Below are 20,561 nucleotides of genomic sequence, written 5' to 3'. Positions count from 1 at the left end.
GATAGATGTTAGCAGACTTCTTGTGAAAGTATTACTGAAACAGGCTGTGGTTCGCTGACTGTACTGTATTAATACAGTTCGTTCACTCCCTGTATGTCAGGTGCTGACTTGCTCCCCCTCACTCATGCACTCACCTCCTCACCCACCCACTCGCTCACTCATGCCCTAACTCACACACATTGTCTCCACCCCAAAACTGCTTCTCTTTCAATTTCCTCGCCTCCTTTTGGCAGTGCTTCTGCATTTGTTGATTGAGAGACCTTTGCAGGTTGTAAAGGCTGCGGCCCCTCTACCCCCCTTCACCTCCCCCGTCTCCTGCTCTCTGCCTCTTCACTGTCACTTGCTTGGCTACATACTAAGTTGCTGTGAGAGAATAATTAGTCAAAGTGATTTCCTGCAACAACCCAAAACCTCCCTCCCTCTGGCTTGCATCTGCTTAGCACAGCATGGCATGGAAGTCATGGAAATCTCATCACTAGTGCCATTTGTCACTCCCCGTTTGACATGAGATTATACACATACCAGATGTTATAAAGAGTTACACTGCTTTTGGCAGAATAAAAGAAAAAATATCGATTTGACAGCAGTGATTTTCTGTATGGGATGTGTTCTCATGGATCTCATGGTCTTTTAAATGCAGGCCCACAGTTCGCCCTTCGGGATAGAATAAATAAATACAATTAGAAAATAAATTAATATAAACAAACAGAGTCACATTTTTGTTAACCGCTAATAAATGATTGTTTACACATTATGCATGGCTGCTCATGCTTAAAATGGAATAAGTCCAGGACGAAACACTGAAATAAGGTTTATGCCTCATTAAGTTGCAGCTGTAAGCTACAGAGTAAACGGATTTGTCATTGTGCTTTGTCAGTGAATGCAGGTGTGTTTGGAGACAAAAGGGCTTGAGTGAGTATATTACTCTGTCAAAGGTGTATTTACAGAGCAAGAGAAAAATACAGAAAAAATAACACACTTGTTTTTATTTGATTTGAACTAGCACTTGAGGGGTTGGACCAATCAAATTATGAAATGTAATTTTCATATATTACCATATATGTATCTGTGTATATGTATATGTGTATGTGTATGTGTATATATGTATATGTGTATATGTATGTATATGTATATGTATGAATATGTATATATATGTATATGTATATATATGTATATGTATGTATATGTATATATATGTATATGTATGTATATGTGTATGTATATGTATGTATATATCCAAACCGGCTTTAATGTTGTGGCTGATCAGTGTATATCCCAGATTTTTTCCTCCACACCGATATAAATGGAATTTTTTTTGTGCTTCTCGTAACATTGAGAAATGACATATAAAATGAGAAGCTTTGTCAGTTTGGTGCTTAGCAGGTAGGATGAAGTTTTTAAGAGCTATTTCACTGAAAACAGGTGCCTGCTGCATCTGGAAACAAGGTTGATGAAAGCAATGACAGTGAACTCAACAGAACTAAAGAGGCTCAAAACCTCTTCGGAACTGAGGGGAACTGCAGGGTCTGGTGATAATTCTCTGTGGGTTTGTCCCTTCCAGCAACCCCCTTCATATTACACAAAGTCCTGTATGCATTATATGAATAAAAATATTGATTAGTGCAGCTTGAAAAAAACTTAGCAGTGGCCTCTTTTCAGAAACCGTGTCTTTGTTACACAAATCCCCAGATGTCAAAGGTTTTCATGTGGACTATTTATCCAGAAAAAAATTGGTCCAATGAAAACTGGGAAACTTTGAATTTAATTCAATGACAAATGAATCTCCATTCACCTCAGTTAGGAGTGAGGTTATATTTTTAATTTAATTTAGTTAAATAATTCAACTTATATAAACTGAAACAGGGACCTCTGAAATCTCATTGGAACAATCATGGGAAAAAATTAAAGACACTTATTTTTATTGACAATTAGTTCCATTACACATATATATGATTTCTCTGCCCTCTCTGTGTACTGTGGTAAAATCTCAACAATTCAGTGATTTACTGACTAGTGCACGAAGGCCGTATTGAGACCACCATCCATGCTTGGGCTCCTCTCCTCATCTCCCCCTTGCATTCAAAGCTTGTTACAGCAAGGCACTTTTCTCTAGTTCAGGAAACCCCGCACCTTGCACATCACCTTGAACATCAGTTCCATTCTTAACTTGGTTTTCATTGTGTGTGTATTTGTGTGTGTGTGGTCAAAAATCTCTAAGGTTTCTGCAGTAATGAATAGTGATGTGGGAAGGCATACAACACTTGTATCCCTAATTGTCCTAAAGCCATGTCATTCCTCTGTAGTGTTTGAATCTTAAGTAAATTCTAATCTCATTTAGTAGCTTCAAATGACGGACTTGTAACTACAGTGTGTGTGTGTGTGTGTGTGTGACACTTTCAGACAGCTTATCTCCCACTCCTTGTTACACTGCTGCTTTTAAAAGAATGACTGAGATACTAAGTAAATCAGTGTGTGAAAACAAACCCAGAGACAAACGGTTTGCAAGCTCGTATCAATTCGAGGGCAAACACAGCATTTGTTAGTAGGACGCCTTGTGTCGCACAAAATGATAAATTTGATCGGCCGTTAAGACGGTATGTGAATAAATACTTACTGATGCCTGGTTGTCTTGCTACAGCTCTACAGCTCAGTGGAGTTTGGGAGGAGGTGGCAACTGGTGCACGAGAGAGTGGCTCCTAATCGTTTCTACTGGTAAGTACAAAGTTTTGGAGATGGTTAAACAAACTGTAGGCAATAATATAATCATGGAGCTAGTTCATAATTTATTAAGAACTAGCTCTATGATTCAGTATAGATTTAGGTTCTATTCAGGTTAGGGCTGAGTGAATATCTAATTGCACTTTTTCTATCAGTATTGCATTAACGTACTGAATATTTTCTATAAATTATACTCCAAGCCTATATTGGTGGCCTATACAGTATTAAACATGATAAAGCCCAAGCATATTTTAATGTATGTCATTTCTGCATCAAAATAATTGGATAAAATTATGCAATTGCTTGTTGTTTTGCTCCAAGGATTATTTTTGTTTTTGTTTTGTTTTTTTTAATAAACGAGCCAGTCGGGCGGGGTTCACTTTTAAATAATATATTTATAGAGAAATTTACCGGTTTAGTTCACATTTGGTAAGATGTTACATTATTGGTATACATAACTGTACTTCATATTTTTCCAAATGAGTCATGACAGTACAAATGGCATTATGTTTACTGATAACAACTACATAGTTGCCCATGTACAGTATGTTAATGATGACAAACTGCTAATTAGCATCAAGGTAACGTTAAATTTGCAGACTGATGCCACAAGCTGCTTCACGGGTCCAAAATCACCTATCACCGTGATCAATTTAAAAAAAAAAAAAAAACATGATGATTTTGAACGTTAAACTGGGAAACTAAAAAAACATTTTAATAACCAGCAGGTATCGGTCATTACATTTAATCTCTGCTGAGCTAGCCACTAACTAAATACCTATGTCGAAATAACATGATGTGAGAAGCCAGCTTTTTTTCTAGAGAGAACTCACCACTCTTTTTTCTGTTTGAACAACATAATTAGACATTCCACTCTCTACCTTTTATAAACATTAAATGATACACAATGATGTTTCTTTTTCGAGGGAGTCATCTTTGACTGAGCATTAATTTTATAGACACCTTCATGCAGAGAGCATATTAAACCGACAACAGCCAAGCACGTTTATCAGCTACAAGAGGCTAAATTTGTAGGCAATGTAAATGAAAATGAATAATGAAAATAGACTAAATCAAACTGTGATTGAATACGAAACAGATTAATCTGTCAGCCCCATTTTTGAAGAATTTGGGTTTCAAGGTTTAGTCAGTTCCAGATGTATAAGATTCATCTGTAGTTATAAAAAGTCTTGAAAACCACTGAACGCGTAGTTCCTGACCACATAAAGCTAAACAAAGTGTTCTCAAAATGTAAAAGTCTGTCCACTTGCAATTGTCACTGTATTTTATGCAGTTGAAGACATGCTGTTGGTTTGTTGCTAAAAAAAAAAACAGAAAAAAAAAAAAATTGCGTGACCACTATCACCAGTAAAACTAACGTTGACCTCAAAACCACATGACGAGTTATGACATTGTAAATCTCCTGGACAGACTATGTCATTGTCTCTCCACAAAGTGAGGAGCTGAGGGGCCAGAGAGGTTTTTAAGATTTTCATTATTCATGTTTCTGACAAGCCTGATCTTCCTCTGTAGCAGACAGTTATATTATATGACTGACAGTGTTCAGCTGTGGAAAGCTGGTTCAAAGTCAGTTTTGGGTATAATCTGAGTATTGTTTGAATGTGTATATAATCTAATGTTTTCTCTCAGCAAGCCCTTTAAACCCAATTTGTGATGTCATGTTCCCATCTGGACTTTATTGTATTTTGTTTCTGTTCTTTCAGACGAAGACTTACCTTTTAATGATTACATTTAACATCACTGTAACCTGGTTTTCCACATTTTCATCAGCTAAATGGTCTCACCACCACCACACAGGCTAAGTGGTATCTGCCCTCTATTCAGTAACTAACTCGTAACAAAAAGCTTTCACCTCAACAAACTGCGGAGAAACTGTCAGGGAAGTAACAAGCTGGGCAGCCTGGAGTGAAGGGAGCCTGGAGGGCTGATGCTGCAGAAGCTGTCAGAATTCTATTTTAGGACCCACACTGTGCGGTAGGTGCGGTGGTAGCCCTGATAATGAGGCTGCAGAGGGAGCTTGTGTCTGCTGTACATGTGGACACCGAACATGTAAGGAAGATGGATAGTGTAAGCATATTTGCAATTTGGTCAACCTGTGCCACAGCCTCAGCCACACAGCACAGGTTGGCTATGTAAGTTGCAAATTTGAACAAACTGCGCTCTAAATTTCACTGCATTCAGCTATAATCAGTTTCTGAGCTTAGTGTGTGCAGCCATGAAATGCTTTGCATATGACATTACAAATCTCTCCAAAAGCATCTGGAGCTACCTGTATGTGATTTTTTTTTTTTTTTGCAAGGCAACAGCTCCATCTCATGACTAAGTGCTGTTCTTTTTCCACCTGTTCTGTTGCCAAGTCTCCTCAGAGACCACACAGCTGCCCAAACCAGTGTCATAGATGCACAGAGACACTACTGTAGGCCAGTAATTTACAAGCGAGTTTTGCCTCCCAAGTTTTGCCTCCCAAGTTATAACAAACCATATAGCTTTACTAACTCAAAGAGTTATTCTTTGCCTGCCTTGCACTGTTCTTGGGCACCTGAATGGATTATTCAGAAAAAAAGGAAATGTGGTATGGGTAAGTAGGCCATCATATTCACAGCTGTGTTTAATCTGGGAACTCACCAATACTACCAACAAGTATAATGATTAGAAGCTATGGTTGTCTCTCTCTGTCTCAGTGTCTGGTTATCATTCCCCTCAAACAGACCCCCTTTAATTCTCTTTCCATAATGTGTGTTCTACCTGTCGACACATTCTTTTTCTCTTTCTGTCTTTCTCTCCCCCGTCTCTCTCCACCTCCTCGTTCACTCCCCCTCCGTGTGTGTGCTGCCTTTGCTTCTTCTCTGATCCTCCAGTCTTTTTAATACATATTTAATGCCGTAATGATTATATGCTATTCCATCTGTGGGCATCCCTACTGTAGCGAGAAAATCAATGGCTTTTCCTCTCCTAATGATGTCAGGAAACATACTCCTCCATCTTTCTGGGGGACTGTCTGGGGGCTCTGAACATTTTTAGATCACACGGTAAACCTGAGGGCTTTTTTCCTTACACTTTAAACTGCCATTGACAATGAAGACATAGACATGGTAATTCCTGCAGCCAATTCCCCGCTGATGTTTACCACAACTGTCATAGCACTTGACTTACCTTCTCTGCAGTTATAAATTTCTCTGACTTTGCAGAATGCAATCGCTCAGGTCAGACAGCAGCTATGGTAGGTGGCATCTACCCAGAGGCAAAAGACCAGTGGTGATGTTCCTGAAACACATTTGTCTGCATTTCAGGTCGAAAATGGGTTTGGACAAAGAGCCGGGCTTAATTCACCTAGAAACCAGCATCTCTGAAGGACGTAAGTAATTGAATTCTGGGTTCAGGTGCCATTTCCTGGTGTCTTTGTACTGTATTGTGAGCACTGTGCTAAAGTAGAGAGGAATTGGAAGTTGTGTAGACAATTCTGCTGAAGGGTAATGCAAAGGGACAGCAGAAATGGCCAAGTCTAGGGACACACAATGACAGTGGAGAGAAAAGTAATGCATATATTAGAAAGCTTTTAAAAGCAAGTCATTTAGTGCACCCGCACTCTCGCAGGTATACAGAAATATCATGTATTCTCCTGAATGACAATGAACACCGTGATATTGGGGGTTGATATAGAATTTGACATAGTGAGACTGATGTCAGAATCCTTACGAAAAAACTACATTTTTAGTTGTTTTTTTCCCATAATTTCTTCATTAGTTATCTTATTCTGTCCAATCAATTCAATACTTACATTTTCAAGCATTTGTTTTAACAAGTCATGTATTCACAAGCCATATAATAAACTTATAATTACGTTTTAAAGGGGAACAAAAAGGTCAGTGTATAGTCATGGGGAGTGCTACTCGGCCTGTAAAAACTGTTAATGTACTGTGGTCATGTCATCAGGGCTGCTGAAGCCATTAGGGGCTAATCTCGATTTGGGTTTTAAGACAAAAAAATTATGACAGGAATCCTGCGTTACAATCTGAGGGCATGGAGTTTGAAAGACAGGGGTATTAAATGGGCAGGGAGTGGCATTATTGGAAATGTAGGATCCAGCATTTCTGAAGTTTGACGCATACTAGGGATGAAAAGTCAAGATATCTTAGCCCCTGCTGTTACAATTTCTACCATTCTTTATTTAATCTTTCTCTTTTGAGCCCCCTAACTTAATGGAAGTGCAACACAAAATTGATGGAGTACCCCTTTGATACTTAATAAAAGCTGTAACCTTACCATTTCTCTTATTTTTCAAAAAGCCTTCAAAATATCTGTGCCATCTTTCTGTCAGAAGACTCTGTTTGAGGCCAACACACCAGAAAAAAGACAGTCATACAAACACACACAGCTAACATCAGTCGTGTCAGATGTTATAGTCACATAGCCAGAGACTATCACTATTGATCACATGCGCATGGAGGAAGCCGACACATATTTGGCAGAGGGTAACATGTGGGGACAGCTCTCTCCCAGCGTTACGATTGAAGGCTAAGAAAGCAATTGGCCTGTCTGGTCATCTGTCTTCCCCTCCGCCCGGCTCCTCCCTTACTGGGACCACTTTATTGACACAAGTAATGTAGGAAGCCAAACGAGGCCACTTGGCTCTGGGTGAAGGCTGCTTTTCTTCATTGGCTAATACCATTGCTGAAGCCATGGCTTGACGTGTGTGCATGTGTGTGTCTTTGGGTGTGTACGTGTGTGTGTGTGGGAGCAGAAGCACTGTATGTCACCTGCAAGCTGCAGAACTGCACAGATGCCAACAAGGGCAAACCATTCCCTGGCTACATTGACCCCAATTCTCTGGTGGTGCAAGATGAGTATGTGTTTGTCCAGGTAGGTATTTGCCCAGTTTGCTCAGTGAAAAACATTAGAACAGTGTGTGAGGAAGAAAGTGTGAGGATTTTATATGAAATTTGTCAAGGTCATTCCTAGAGAGGTGCTATTGGTGCAGCATTATATGTCCCTGTGGTGTGAAAAATTCTTTCTGCTTTTTCTAAATGTGTGTCCAAAATGTTTTCACTCAACGTCTTCATCAACTTAAGGTATCAACCGCGGGGAGGCCAATCTACTATGTGTCTGCTAAAAGAGATGTCTTTACCCCCATGAAGCTGCCTAAGTACACCTTGCCCAAGGTAACAAATACATCTTCAGGTTAAAAGTACTTCAAAATGAACAGATACTCATGAGAGTTTGATGATTATAAAAAAATTAATTGATCTTTGGTAAGATTCCATAGCTTATCATTGGTCACCAACAATATATGAATATACTAAATTTGAAATTTAGTTGGTAGAGCTGCAGATTGTGGACATTTTCTTCAGAGGTTCATAACAATATGCTTCCAGCTCTGTTTGGTACGCCGGCTAAAGTTGCAGAAGCACCAGTTCATTGCTGACTCTGCGTGACACTCTTTCTTATTTACAGGCAAGTTGAGGCCGAAAGTACCTCTCATTGTTTCCAGAATTGTTATTCCATACTGCTCTGTGTGCGCATGGCCTCACTTGTCACGTCCCCATTGACAATTAAACATGTTTTATTCAATCAAGACCTAGGCTCCCCCGGTTGCTGTCGGCTCACTGCAAGGTGTTATTGGCACAGTCGGAGGTAGATGAAGCACACAACCAAACAGCATGGCCTCAGCTGCATAATCTCTGCCCAATAAGCCTGGCATAGCGTTACTGATTGCGCTACCCTCTTAGTTAAAATACGTGAATACAGAAGATGTAGCGGTTCTGATTATTGAATATGATTAAGCCCAGCACGAGTGTAAGAGCAGTATAAATAACGTTTTTATTCCTTATTGGCATGTATGGGATTATGTCTTTGATGAGAGCAAATGTTAATTACATGTTAGGGTGTACTCAGCCTAGATGCTTTTTCATTGTATTAATTTTAGATCAGTATAAATATTACAGTCTTTGTATTCAAAAAGCATGCGTAAAAGAGGATTTTGCCTCTGTTTTGATAAATATCATGTGCTACAGCTTTTAATGCACTACAACAAACAAATAAGATAAAATAAAAGGTTCAAACAGTTTCTCTTCATAACAAGATAATGTTTTTGTTATAATGAAATTCTTTTTACATTATAATCCCACATCTCCCACTACGAACAACAGCAGGCTATACCGAGTCGGAACGGACCGGTCTGATGTGTATGGGGATTACGCTGTAGCTTTTGCATCCGATTTAATCAAAGAAAACACAGCGCCACTTCTCAAATCAGTGGCCGCAGATTTATACTTACACATGTGTCCTGCTGCCCTAAGATGGCTACAGCTGTGGACAATAGATACTGTAAAAATCACTCATACTCCTTTATAGACAAATGCCGACCGATTTGCTGACATTGCTGCTTTAAACACAATGTACGTTAACTTTTTCATGCAGATTTAAACGCCTCCACGGCCTGGAGAGTGATTGAGAGAAAAATTTGCATTCAAGCATGATACGATTATTCATAAATACTGCTGTATTTACTCTGCTCTTATCGATAAATTCACACCAGAAAAAAAAACTTCCAACTCTGGACATCCAATCTCCCAAAAGCAGAATACCATAAAATAATACACCCCCACTTTTGGTTTAGGCAACAGTGTGCTTCCAACTTTGTGGCAATGGAGACAGTATTTCCTGTTTCAACATGGCCCCATGCGCAGGAAACAGGGTCTTTTTTCTAGTTTTGGAAAGGACTAAAAAATGTATCAATAAGAATAAAAGCAGTTTGCCATAATATCCTCACAGAATGATCTGCACCTGCAAAACTCCTACCCAAAGCACCTGCCTTTTAAGCACTAATCAGGCCGATCCTCGAACCAGATTGTCAACTTCTCACACAAAATATCCCAGAGACCGAGGCGCTTCTGAGACGTCTGTTGTCAGTGCAAAGTCTAATTCTCCACCAAAATACCAACAACCAACAAAACCCACCTGTTTGCGCCTCTCTTCTCCACCTGTGACTTCACGTGGTCAACAGGAGTTAACATTTCACCGCGAATCTCGGAGGTTTGGAAAAAGAGTCACAGTTTGGGAATTTTTCTTTCACGTCTGTTTGTGACTAATCTTGGCGATCAAATTAGTCTTAAAGCCCCAAAAGAGCACTGGCTCGGCACGGTTTACTCTGACAACAGAGAGAGTGTAAAATCAAAGATCATTTGGATGATGTGATTAAAACAGCCTGTTCTCTTATGGTAACACCTTGATTATTTTTTTTGACATTTTTCTTGAACATTTCTCCATAAAAAGGGGATAATTTCCTATCATAACAACAAATTACTTTATCTTCTAATATCCCAGAACTTTTTTGTTATTAAACTATACCAATTTATCTCATTAAAACAAGAAAAGTTCCATGTTCGACATGACGAGTGGGTGACTGCTTTAACAAGAAATTTACGTATGTTGAAACATCCAGTCAGTACCTGATGTGAGAACACTGCCAGGGCAGCATATTGCTTCTACCATCACAAAAAATTATAGCAAGATTCTTTTTATGCTATAACAGATCTTTACATGTTATAATGAAATATTTTACTTAAAGAAAATCAACGTATCTGAACACTTCTTACATAATATACTGCAGCGCAAAAGTAAGGTAAATCAAATTGTCATACGTGTCCTGCACATAAAAAACAGAATATAAATGAATAAAAAGAAATATAAAACACTGTGGTAACATGATATATATATATATATATACATATATATATATATAGCTATATAATGTAACATTGTAACCCAGTACTGGTATACCTTTGCCTCTCTGCCAGGACCTGCATGTGATCAGTACAGATGAAAATCGTGTGGTGGCAGCCGTACAGGAGTGGAACCAGAACGAAACCTACAACCTGTATGTGTCGGACACGTTGGGGGTCTACTACACTCTGGCTCTGGAGAATGTGGTCAGCAGCATGGGCCCTGAGGGCAATGTCATGGTTGATCTCTATGAGGTAAACAAACATCGATCTTGTAGCAAATACGATGATATAAAATCTGTACTTCAAGTAGCAAACTATGATGCTGTGCTTGAAGTAGACTGACTTTACTTTAGTTTTGGATTGGAATGCTGTACATGAGGCCTATTTCTCATCCCAAGCTGTACAGTAGTTATTTTGGCCAATTTTCTTCGTTTTAAATAACAGCATCAATAAAGGCCTGCTTGATGAGGGCCCAGCCCACAAGTTTATTTTGAACACTGATCAATATTTTAAAGCTAGGAGGCAGAGTTGATGAAATGTACTTCTTTTGTCATTTTGGAAACGAACCCTACTGCCGAAAGCCCACAGTCTTCAGAGCACATTGTGTGAATATGAATCAGCTTCAAAGTGCTGACATCAACAAAGGCAAGAGGGGATTGTGCCAGGGATATAGATTTTTGTGGGGCTGAGATTATTTCTTTCTTTGATGAATAACTGCAGATATTACTTCCACAAAATGCATCTAAAAAAAAAGAAAAAAGAAAAAAAAAGTGAGTTAAGGGCAAATGCTGAAGCTCTGGAACTCTTGTACGCAAGTATGATTTTTAAAGACATATCAGCAGCAAATGTAGGATGAAACTATATATCTGAATCAAATAATTAGGCCACTGGTGATGCTGCTCATGTCTTGCTGTGGCCTCAGTGATAGAATCGAATCCACTGTCTTGATTGGGGTCACCACCCAAAATGCAGGATATGCTAAATCTCTCCTCCCAGGGAAAATGAAGTATCTGTCAATTACTAAATTGAAGTTTCTTTGCTTGATGCGACTGTCACTGATTCAATTCAGTATCCCTGAAATATTCGTAGGGCCTCCAACAAGGAGTCAGATTCATTTAAGACACACATTGATTACTCACAAGTCACAGATAGTGGATCATTTTCCACTTGGTGTGGCTGAATTTGGTTTGTTTGCGAATACAGAAGAGGTGAGCAGGCATGGCTGCGTTGCCCTAGGGCATTTGATTTGCTTTGCAGTGCATTGCAATTATTTCTGGAATGCAACCTGAAGATACGGAAATGCTTAATATTCTTTGGACATGTTAAGTCTGCATCTTTTTTCATTTGGAGGTGTGGGCTGTTCTTTTTTCTAATTTCACAGGTAGCAGGAATAAAAGGGATGTTCCTAGCCAACAAAAGGACGGATAACCAAGTAAAGACGCACATCACCTACAACAGAGGCAGAGACTGGAGGCTGCTGCAGGCCCCGAGCAAAGACCTAAGGGGCAACAGCATTTACTGCGTGCTAGTGAGTGTCTGCGAGCATGCTGCGTTCATACATGTTTTTAAAAGCGTGCACTTCCATCAGAGAGGGGCCTTGACAGGAGTTGACTGATCCCAGCAGCAATGAGAGGCCAAGCTCAGAAAGAGCAGCGCCTGTCAAAGCTGAGTGCTCGGAGGCTGCTGAGCTGAAAGGTCAGCCATTTTGATCCAGTCCAATAAGCTGACTTCCCATTTAAGGAACAGTGTCAAACTGAAAAGCAGACACTCCTTTTCTATCTGTCTTTCTTCCTGAGAGTTGGATGCCTCTCACTGTCTAGCTGAGTTGAGTTTTCACCCAAAGTGAAGATGAAAAAGTAACCAGACTAAGATGACAAAATAGATTTGATGGTTTGCATCACTGCTGCATACTTAAGTACATCATTTGCAAGGCGCATTTCCACATTTTCGCTTAACATGACTTTATATACAAAAATAATCACCGTTTTTTGATAAACCAATAAGCAATTCTGTGGCATGCCTCGCCTTCAACCCATATTACACAGTCATTTGTCAGGAAATGTCAGAGTTTTAATAAACCTCTAAACAGCCCGTCACAACATGGTTTGCACCACTGGCATTTTGCTGGGTTGTAATGAGAATTGTGTCGGTAAAGGTTAACCCAATCAAAATTAATGGTGAGACCAGCCAATGGGGAAATAGTGTTTGTGATAAAATTTATGACTTGTGAGGTTTGTGGATCCAAGTCCAAGCCAAAGTAGTTTTATTCAGGAGTGTCTTTTGAAGGTTTTTAGTGATACTGTTGGTTTGATAGTTTTGATAATTGAGTTTGTGATTTTTTTTTCGGCAGCCATACTGTTCATTGCATCTCCATCTTCACGTGTCTGCAAATCCCTACACTTCTGGAAACATAGCCAGCAGGGACTCGGCCCCGGGGATCATTGTCGCATCAGGTGGGTGAGGGGGAATCTTTTTTGAGTGACATGTTTGTCTTCTCTCTTTCTTCTTGGAGTTCTGAGGGGTTTCTTTAAAAACAAAGTGCCTGTTGAAACCCCTTCTGACCTTTTTCTTTTTTTCTATTATATAGTAATTATATAGTAATTAATACATACAATAGACTTGCATTTTATGATTAAAAACTGAGTTACATGTTGCCATGCCAAAGACCCATCTGGTATTTTCCAAGTCATTTTTTTATTGTTGTTCACGGTTGAGTTGTGTATCTCCTTTTTTTTGAGTTTCTTTTTTCCTTCCATGGACATATTAGATAGCGTTATGCTAACTCAAAGAGATACAGACCATGAAAATGACAAATGAAGAAGAAAAGAAATCTGCCTCTTTCAGTTAGCGCAGAATCTTGTCACTCAACATTTCTGTGCAGTGAAGTTTCCACTGCGGCTCTCAATGCTTTTTAATCTTGTCCTCCATTTTCAATTGTTTGTCCCTGTTCGGCATCAGTATACAACTCCCACAGGCATCTGACAACATGCGTGTGTCACTTCAAACAGGGGCAAATGACAGAACACCAGAGAACCAAAGCACCAAAAACTATATAATCCTCATGGTTTAGTCGTCAGAGCATCACTGTTCTTGAGAACACAGGAGATAAAGCAAAGATTCTCATTGACTCAGTGTGGAGAAGACAAAGAAATGGAGGAATATGAGATCAGCAGGCCCCAGGTGAATTCACACCTTGGTGATATTTACTCCTGCATCAACCGGCACTGTCAATAACACACCAGCACACGCCTCAGGTGTCTGGAGAAGGCCAAGCTTATGCTAAAAGTTTGGTTGTCTGGCCCTTTGTGGAACATTGTGGATTAAACAGGTTTCAGGGATGATGAAATAGAGCAATCAACTGATTCTATTTGATCGCTTGTCATTATTCAAGTAACAAAATTGCCGAAATAAACAGTGGAAATATTGATAATTAGCTTGTATTAGGGCAATAGTGGCTTTACCTCCCACTTGAGAATGAATGCATAGCCTTACGGGTAAAATTCAATTCTTTTACATCCTGGCCTTAATATTGGTAGTTTTGGGCATCATTCCTATCTCTTATGATAATATTTTACTCAAAAACTTCATTGGTGAAATCTAGGGATATAGTGACTTTCCAAGTCCAACAGCATAAGGACCACAAGCAGGCACACAATCAGACTGGTTGTAAACAAATATCGTACAATCAAGACCTACTTTTAGGTTTAGGTTTGACTTAATGGACTTACTGTACAGTAGTTGTCCACACACACATTTTTTCTGTGTAATGAATCACTATAACTTACACTATAACACTAATTTTGATTGCACTCACTTTTGTTTTAACTGAAAAAAAAAAAATTACATTACATTTTAATTTTTACATAAAACATTGTAACTATCAACTTAAGATCATTTAAAAATCCTGGGTTTGAACCTGAAGGCCGGTTTCCACATGTCTACATAGATTAAAAATACAGAACATAATGGACAAATAATAACGATATGCTATTATAGGATAAAATTAGACTTTTAATACTTTTACTTAAGTTGAAGATCTGATTACTTCCACCACTGGTAATAACTAATTGTAACTGAGTTATACGCCACTGTTACACTGCAAAGAATAAGCAGGTAGATGACGAAAGGATGGGATGGGCTTATAACTTAGTGAAATGAGATTGTAACTGCTAGGAATGATCGCCAAAAGTGCAAAAATAAGATCTGAGTTTTTAAATCTTTTTTTCTTTCTTTTTATTTGGTTTCAAAAAAGTTGTTCAACTAAAGCAAAACCGGAAAAAAACACAGCTTGGGATAAAATAACATTTGAAACTTAATCAAAATTTTTTTTGAGTTTAGTAAATGTACAGTCAATCGATAACAGCATACTACCAACTGTTTCCCAGTCTGCAATGTTCATTGCGGCAGTAATTTTGTAGTGGTGCAAAATCAGTCAGTTCAGTGAAGGTGGAAGACTCCACGGGAGAAAAGTTACTATCACTGCTTTCAGTGTCTGTCCTGAAAAAGAGACAGAGTCATGAAATGCCAGGAAATACGCAGCAGGTGTAGACGTTAAAATGAGAGTAACTACTGTGTTATGAAATTGGATTGACAGCCAAGTACACTGTATTCTTTTGTTTTACAAAATCAGGGAGAGAGATAGAGGGATGTTGGAGCAACGATCTGACGGAGCTGTGTGTCTGGGTTTAGATGGATTTTTTGAACATGTGAGGGAGCTGTCTTCAAGCTAAACTGTTTTAAATTGCTCTTTGTAGAGTACCTTAACACCAAGCTGGAAAACATGTTTTTTTCTGAACTCTGGTTGCTGTGAACAATGTATACACACTACAACTCTCCATCCCTGCAGCAAGGTGAGAACATCAACCACTAGAGGACAACAAAATCAAGAGTTTCAGCTAATCTTACTTTCTAAATGTTGGGATTGTAAAGCAATTTGTTTCTCAAGGAGTGTTCAGACTAGGAGGTAACTGTGCCTCTGGAACACTCAAAGTACTTTCCAGCCTTGTGTTTAACCGCCTGGCACCAATTACAGGCTAAATTAAAGCAAGTACAGCAGTCTGCACAGCATTATGAAAGCTTATCTTAATATGGTCAGAAAGGCTGAAAGATGAATACAGTAATCTGGATTTATTGGTTAATTTAGGAGTATGGGCAAATGTTGCACTGCACATTAGATCTTCCAGAGCATTGTAGCCCCAGTCAGCAGCTACAGGCTACAGCCCCCTGCTGTACCACCACTGCCAGTATAAAGGCTCTTCATAAAATTGGGAATTTATTCGCTTTCAAATAGAATTCATTTCCTGTTTATGAAGTTTCCCTTCCTCAAAAACTTACTGTAGTATCTTCTATTTGTTCTGTGAATATCTGTCACACCTCCAGGATCAATTGGCTCAGAGCTGACCACAAGCAACGTCAGTGTGTATATCACTTCAGATGCAGGAAACACATGGAGACAGGTGAGGGAACCTCTTTATTATAATAATGTCCTACTGTTAAAGTTGAATTGAAATTTAAATACTCATCACTGTGTTGTAAAGTATGGATGTATAACTATTACACTGTGGCTATTGTGGATATTTTTTCATTTTTGATAAGATAATAAACAGTTTTTTGGAAATATTTGTGGGAAGCACATCTACCTTTAAGCTTGCATAGATGTTTCCCATGGCAGCAGTTGACCGACACTGGAGAGATAACTTTGCTGAGGGACAGGCTGTCTACTTGCTGACATTCACACCTACGGGCAATTTAGAGTCATCAGTCAACCTAACCTGCATGTCTTTTGACTGTGGGAAGAAATCCATGCAGGCGTGGTCCCCAGCTGAACACGGGTTTGAACCCAGCACCTTCTTGCTGTTATGCCACAGTGCTAACCTTAAACACTGTAGCACTGTACAACAAGCCCACATTTTAATTGTGATTTCATTCGTCTCCTCCTTTACAACACTGAACATTTTGGAGGAACCATCATTATTAAGTGTATATGTCACTGTGCAGACTAGCAAGCTAGGCTAACTAGCTTCCACTTGGAAGTGGTTCAGCAGTTCAGCTGTAATTTCTAGTGTCAGTTATGGTCTGCCAAATCACTGTTGTTGGCTTAGATCAGCTTCCTGTAACTATGCACACTTGAACACTGCAGCAAATATGTTACATTATTGATATTACAACCTCATACCTGATAATTATTCTTTCCAATGATGTCCAACAAACTGAAATGGCCGCTCGCATATAGAGCACCATGAATTGACTGACCTGCCACCCTCTTAGACACAGTAACATCCTCTTCCTCATCACTCACTCTCCCTGATTTTTTTCATATTGCCTTTTAATCCTGATATGCTAGGCATTGCTTTTTAATGTTGATGATCAAATGACCTCATCATACCTCATCTGATCCTGCCATCTTTGATTTATGGGGGTTGTTTCTAATTAAACATGACAATCAAATACAATTAAATCAGAATCTGATGTAGCAAGTTCCAACTGTGACGTACACTGTGTGTGTCTGTGAGTGCACGTATTATTACTTTGCTTACTTGAATGATACAGCGCGGGTGTGTGCAGATATGTGTTAGACATGTAAACAGGTAACAAGCCACTGCAGAGTGAATGTTCTCTCTGTTCTTTTGTCCCTGTAGATCTTCGACGAGGAGTATGCTGTGCTCTATCTCGACCAAGGAGGTGCCTTAGTTGCAATAAGACATACTCCACTTCCCATCCGACACCTGTGGTGAGTCATTATGATAGAGACGCAGTTTGTCATAGCATGACTAATTCCCTCTGAAGAAGCTTCAAGTCTTAAGTTAGTTTATCAAAGGCAAATGAATTTGTCTTCAAACTTGGGGCCAATATTATTATAGTTTGAAAACCCGCCAGCCATGACAAATTCTGCTTTGACAATTGTCATTCAATTTCACCTTTCTGTGTTTGAAGCCTTAATGAGTCTAGCTTCCACTGATCAGTGTTCACTGAGCAGAGTGCTTCAGCCCTGCGCTGAATATGAAATAAAGTTGTGAGACAACTCTCAGGGTCGTTAGCTTGTGCACACAGTTGGGGGATTATACAGGTCCCTTGTGCAATGTGTTCCCAGGTTGAGCTTTGACGAAGGACGGCAGTGGAACAAGTACAGCTTCACTAACACACCTCTGTTTGTGGATGGGGTGCTGGGAGAGCCTGGGGAAGAGACTCTCATCATGACGTGAGTGTCAAAGATTTGTCAACATGGAAATCTATCAATCACACTGAAAAATCAAAGTAGCAACAAATAGCCTCTTTATATTTGGGTGTGTGTATGCATGTGTGTGTGCTCTCCTCTGCCTTAACCTGAGCCTGTGCTGCTTGCATCTATATCTAAGCCCGGTGCTCGATTCAGCATTCCTGAATGCCTGTTTTCCTTTTCATGAATAAAAAAAAATTCTCTCAAGGTCTACCCAACATCAAAACTGGCTGTCTCCAGATTATGATCACAGGAGATCAATGCTTTGGCAGCTAGCGACAACGTTACTGTCCATTTGAAGAACATGAAGGAAAATGATCAAAATGATCAAAAAAAAATATTTCTGAGAAAACAGAGATGAAACTTTGGTTTAAAAAAGTTTCAACAGCATTAAAAAGTGGGAAAAGCAGTGAGTATGATTCGGCATGTCCTCAGAAACCAGATTTATGAAGACTCCTTTTGTGTTCTTTCACATTTATTATTAGAATAGCCCAAAGCTGACGTGCATGCATAATGGCATGATGCAGCACTATTCCCTTATTGCAGAGGAGATAAAGGGATTTAGGATGTCTTACCAAAGGCTTTCCACAGCCATTACATCAATGTTTCATGACACTTGCCATAAATGACAGATTGACAGCCAGCTCTGTAGTCAGCTCTACAGGAGAGTGATAGGGCACAGCTGGAGAGACAGACAGGGACAGAGAGAAGAGGAAAATGCACAGCAATAGTCGCAGCAAGACGAAAAAGAGTTGAAGGGGACAGGGGCAGTGCAAAGACAATGCTGGCAGGTATGCACTATGAATAAGTTCTTGAGCACACAGCCTTTCAGCTGGCAGACACGCCATTAGTTTTCATAAGACCATTATGCACTTTTTTCTTATCAATTTGTACTCATTTTTACAGTAAGTGCCTGTCATGGTCGGGTGCCTCGAGAGCTAATTGACAGATTGATTGTGATAAATATGTTGTGGTATGAATGGTGAGGGGGGTCAGTGCAGAGACACACCCACACAATTTAGCTGGAGATGGAATATTTATCTGGTTAGTCTCATAACCTTGGATCCTGTTTTGTTTGTTACCATTCTAAAAATATGGATATTCATTGTGATTATCTTAAGCTTTGAGAAGAAATTAGTTAATGCTTTTCAATAACAGCAGACCAGTTGAAGTTTACAACACAAAAAAATTTAACAAACCAAAACAGTTAAGATGTAAAGATTGGGCATTATATTTCAGGTTCTGTCTTTAAGGTTAATGATGGCTCATTTCTATATTTATTTACTGTAAACAAATCCCATGTAAAGACCAGATCTTATAACTGCAATGCCATAGGGCGCTTGATGCATGTCATGCCCCTCTCTCTCCTGATGTTTCCTGTTTCTCTACACTGACTGGTGAATAAAGGCATAATGCCGAAAAAATGTCTTAAAAAGAAGAAAGACCATAACCAACAATGTGTTATGGCGCCAGCATACTCCATCAAAATTCTCAGTTAGATGATCAACCCCCCGATACTACCCCACCCTGTCCATGCCAATCAGCCTTAAGCCCATTTGTTCCTTTTGCAATTATACAATATTTAGTTTGACACAAAACTCTAAGTTATGTGTTAACTAAGGTCCACTCACTAGCTTTTTTTGGAACTTTCAATTCTTTCTAACTTAGTCTTTACTCAGCAGAGGTAGTTTTTAATTTTTAAAAAAGAAAAGGTCCACTAATTTTCTTAATTTTCTTAATTTTCTTTACTGTAGTTTTTAGCAAATATTAACCAAACAGGAGTAAAAAGTGTATTTATTGGAGAATATTTTCAGCAAATTATTACACATTTGATGCTCTAGTGAGTATTTACAGCACCAGGACAGTGAATATGAGATCAACTTAAAAAAAAGATAGTGTCCATATTCATCATGATGATGGGATATGTCATTCAACATCATCCATGTGCAACAGTGTGGATTAGTCACTGTTAAGTTTTTTAATCATTTCCGTACGAAAATTGAGCTCTATGGCACAGAGGAATAAGATGTATAAGACTTTGGATACAAAGACAGTACTTTCAATTCATTGTTGTTTTTGGTCTTTTGTGGGGTTTTTCTGATAATAAGAAAAAATGCATATCACCAGCCTTATCCTTTAACCTCATTTCAGCATGATCATTATCTGTAGCCTGTTCTGTATGTAACAAGCAGCGGCATGCATGGCTACTTTCCAGGATTTTTGGCCACGTCAGTCATCGCTCAGAGTGGCAGCTGGTGAAAATAGACTTCAGGTCCATCTTCAACAGGAGGTGTACAGAGGAGGATTATCAGACGTGGCACCTGCACAACCAGGTATGGTCTATGCAAGCTCAGAAATAAAGACTTGATTTTTTTTATCACACGTCTTGAAAAGTTTTTTTTCAGTCGGTAAAAAATCTAAAGATCAAATGGAAGACAGGCTTACACTGGATGCACGTTTTATGTTTTCTTGTAGAAGACTAAAAATCAATATGCTTTTGATGGAATATGACATTTTGGTTCAAATTACCATCAAAGCAAGTGATGCATTGGAATTTTGATTATTTGTACATTATTTTTAAAATATATTTTTTATTAAATTTGTATATTGTATATTTGTATATATATCATATTTTGTATACATTTCTTTCAGTATTTTCAACATAATAAACACTGGATTTACTCTATAACGAGAAGTGAATTTGCTTTTAAGATAATTCGAAATCATCATCATTTTGCACCATTACTGACAGGGTTATACAATTACTGTGTTTGCTATTAGCCAGGGAATAGGGCTGCCTAGAGTTTTGATGACTCTCCGATGGTCAATAGTCAAGTAATCTTTCTTTTTTTTCCTTTAAAGGTTGTTATGGGCCCCCTACA

At 38.9% G+C, this 20,561-nt stretch overlaps 1 protein-coding gene across 1 annotated transcript in view; it reads left to right on the top strand.

The window, feature by feature from the left end:
- LOC120799633 (VPS10 domain-containing receptor SorCS1) overlaps positions 1–20,561 on the top strand; it is a 149,774-nt gene that overhangs the window by 105,733 nt on the left and 23,480 nt on the right. The window contains exons 5-15 of the mRNA XM_040144854.1: positions 2,639–2,712; positions 6,030–6,094; positions 7,481–7,599; positions 7,809–7,898; positions 10,536–10,715; positions 11,845–11,991; positions 12,814–12,916; positions 15,843–15,919; positions 17,102–17,193; positions 17,554–17,661; positions 19,895–20,012. Coding sequence (XP_040000788.1) covers positions 2,639–2,712; positions 6,030–6,094; positions 7,481–7,599; positions 7,809–7,898; positions 10,536–10,715; positions 11,845–11,991; positions 12,814–12,916; positions 15,843–15,919; positions 17,102–17,193; positions 17,554–17,661; positions 19,895–20,012 — 1,173 coding nt within the window. The remainder of the gene's footprint in view (positions 1–2,638; positions 2,713–6,029; positions 6,095–7,480; positions 7,600–7,808; positions 7,899–10,535; positions 10,716–11,844; positions 11,992–12,813; positions 12,917–15,842; positions 15,920–17,101; positions 17,194–17,553; positions 17,662–19,894; positions 20,013–20,561) is intronic.

Source organism: Xiphias gladius, chromosome 15 (assembly GCF_016859285.1).
Source record: "Xiphias gladius isolate SHS-SW01 ecotype Sanya breed wild chromosome 15, ASM1685928v1, whole genome shotgun sequence".
Lineage (NCBI taxonomy): Eukaryota > Metazoa > Chordata > Actinopteri > Istiophoriformes > Xiphiidae > Xiphias > Xiphias gladius.
This window is presented reverse-complemented; position numbering and strand designations above follow the sequence as displayed.